Source organism: Oratosquilla oratoria, chromosome 19 (assembly GCF_046742065.1).
Source record: "Oratosquilla oratoria isolate Oo_2021 chromosome 19, ASM4674206v1, whole genome shotgun sequence".
Taxonomy (NCBI): Eukaryota; Metazoa; Arthropoda; class Malacostraca; order Stomatopoda; family Squillidae; genus Oratosquilla; species Oratosquilla oratoria.
Genome location: NC_134795.1, coordinates 58,196,930 through 58,199,429, shown reverse-complemented (window position 1 = coordinate 58,199,429; position 2,500 = coordinate 58,196,930). Strand labels below are relative to the sequence as shown.

The 2,500-nt window shown below is 44.2% G+C and overlaps 1 protein-coding gene across 3 annotated transcripts in view; it reads left to right on the top strand.

Annotated features, from left to right (window-relative positions):
- Positions 1 to 2,500, top strand: part of LOC143035928 (uncharacterized) — a 231,556-nt gene that overhangs the window by 96,160 nt on the left and 132,896 nt on the right. Inside the window, exon 1 of one of the 3 annotated variants that reach the window (XM_076203146.1) lies at positions 158 to 747. The exons of the other annotated variants lie outside the window; for them this stretch is intronic. Coding sequence (XP_076059261.1) covers positions 732 to 747 — 16 coding nt within the window. The 5' untranslated portion in view covers positions 158 to 731. Of the gene's footprint in view, positions 1 to 157; positions 748 to 2,500 lie in introns of those variants that run through there. 3 annotated transcript variants of the gene reach the window in all.

Sequence of the window (2,500 nt, the reverse complement as noted above, 5' to 3'; positions counted from 1 at the left end):
TTTTTTTTTTCTTTCTTTCTTTCTTTTTGACAAGAAACCTCCAACACGGGGAAGGGAGACCAAAGCGCCTGCGCACAATAGCTATTAAGCCCGCTTGATGCCACTCGACCGGGAGGAGGAGGAGAAGGAGGAGGAGGAGGAAGAGGAGGAGAGAGGAAGCGGCCGTGCACGGGTGACGGCAAGTGAAGTCGGCAGTGTGTGGATTGGTTTGACGTCGGCAGGACTTGCCGTGAGAGTAAAGCCGCCCCCACGACAGGGTCAGTCCATTAAATCTCACGCAGAAGGCGCCCCCAGAGTAAGGACCTGAGACCGAGTACTCCCTGAAGGTGCACCTTGAGATAAAGTGTCGCTCCCTGGTCCTCGAAGGTCCTTGTACTCGAGAGTCTCTGTTGAGGAGAAGCGAGTATTACATCACCGGAACGGAACCGAAACTGGAGACCCCGCCATCCCCCTTGCCCACCCACCCCAACCTCCTTCTGTAGGCCGACAACCATCCCACCTCCCCCACCACCCACCCTCCCTGTCCTCCTCCTCCTCCTTCTCTTCCAAGCCCTGATACAAGACAGAGGCTTCGGTGGGAGCCCCACTTGATAAAGAAGCCCACAGCTCGATAGTCTTCGGGCTTGTTGTCCGAGCGTTAAGCCCTTTTGGAGGAGATATCGTGAGGGCTTCTCAACTAGGTCAAGAGCAGGATATTCGTTCGTGAGGATCTCACTTGTAAGCATCTCACGATGAACGGCGCTGAAGGTAAGGTTCTTCACTCGCTAATAACCCTCCTCTTTACATTATTGATGACTGGGCGTTATTGGCGGTTGCGACCGTTACTGACGGTTATTGACGGTTGCGAACTTTACTTACAGTTGTTGACGGTTACCAGTGTTACTGATGGTTATAGACGGTTGCCACCGTTAATGACGGTTATTGACGGTTGCTAACGTTACCGACGGTTATTGACGGTTACGAATTTTTCCGACGGTTATTGACGGTTACGAACTTTACTGACGGTTATTGACGGTTACGAACTTTACTGATGGTTATTGACGGTTAGGAATGTTATTGACGGCTACGAACGTTGTTGACGGTTATGGTTATTGGTGGCGTTTATTAACGCTGTTTATTATGACGGGTATTGACGGTTTTGGTTATTACGACGGTTCCTTCCGTTATTGAAGGTTATTGATTAGCTGCCAAAGGAAGGATGAAAATAACAATGACTCATCCAGATTATTAGACAATGGATTGCATTTCATCCACGTTAACTACAAGATTACAAGGTTAACTACAAGGAAGGACTTCAAAAGCTTGAATAAAATCGCCTGACGGCAGCCAGAGATCAAGTAAGAGTATAAAAGGGTTATCACACCGGGCTGCTACTGTCTTTACCGGCGCCGACCGTTGGGAGTTCGTTTGAGTAATAACGACTTCGGTTACGATATTTAAATTTTGAAATCTCCAAATATAGAATGATCTCTCCGTCACATATAGCAAAGCGGAATGAGAGGCTAGGAGATTGGAAACCTAAAGGAGTGTTAGACATACTATTGAAATGTTCCTAGAAAAGTCTAGGTTTCTGTAAGTGAAGTCCTATTCTGGTTATTCAAATGGAGGTTGAAAGTTGAATGTTGGAGGAAAAATAGCCCAGTGTAATAGCCTCTATACAAATCACAGCATGAATCTTCAGCATATTCATGCTTCATAATTCTCGTTAGAAGTAACCGGTCACTGTCTTACCCAGGAGTGAACGCAGGTCGATGGGAATGTTCAAAGGAAAAGCTCCATTGAACAAATGTTCACCATATCTGTTCACCTTTTGTTCATCCTCTGTTCATCAACACAATGGCGCACTTCATACACTTTATTAAGGTGAGCGCCATACGATTCTCTTCAGGTGAGGGTTATGAGCCAGGTTGGATATGTCAATAAAGACAGATTCATCCTGATTCCATTAATCGGGTTTAAACTACGAAGAGGCCGATTAAAATCAGGTAAAATTTCAGAATTACGCAAGTACGGATGTTTAACATGAAACTTATGCTGTCTATAAACTCCTAACCTAATATAACCTAACCTAACAAAAGCTAACCTAACCTAACCCAGTTTAACTTAATCAAACCTATCCTATCCTTACCTAACCTAACCTAACCTAACATACCCTTCCCTATACTAACCTAACCTATCCTAACCTGAACTAACCTAACCTAACCTAACCTAACCTAACTTAACCTAACCTAACCTAACCTAATCCAACCCAACCTAACCAAAGACTTCCACAGGAAAAAGGGATGTTAAAAAAAAAAAAAAAAAAAAAAATCGTAAGCGTGTTTTTGGAACAGAAACTCATTCGGTTCAAATAAGAGATGATATAACCCTAAAAAGGGGCACGGAACAAGTTTGGCTTAAACCGATTCAGAAACTTGATTAAACTGATTTAACAGTTACAGACAAACGAAAGCTTGACAAAGGCTACTAAACCTTGCTCACTGATAAGCTTGACAAAGGC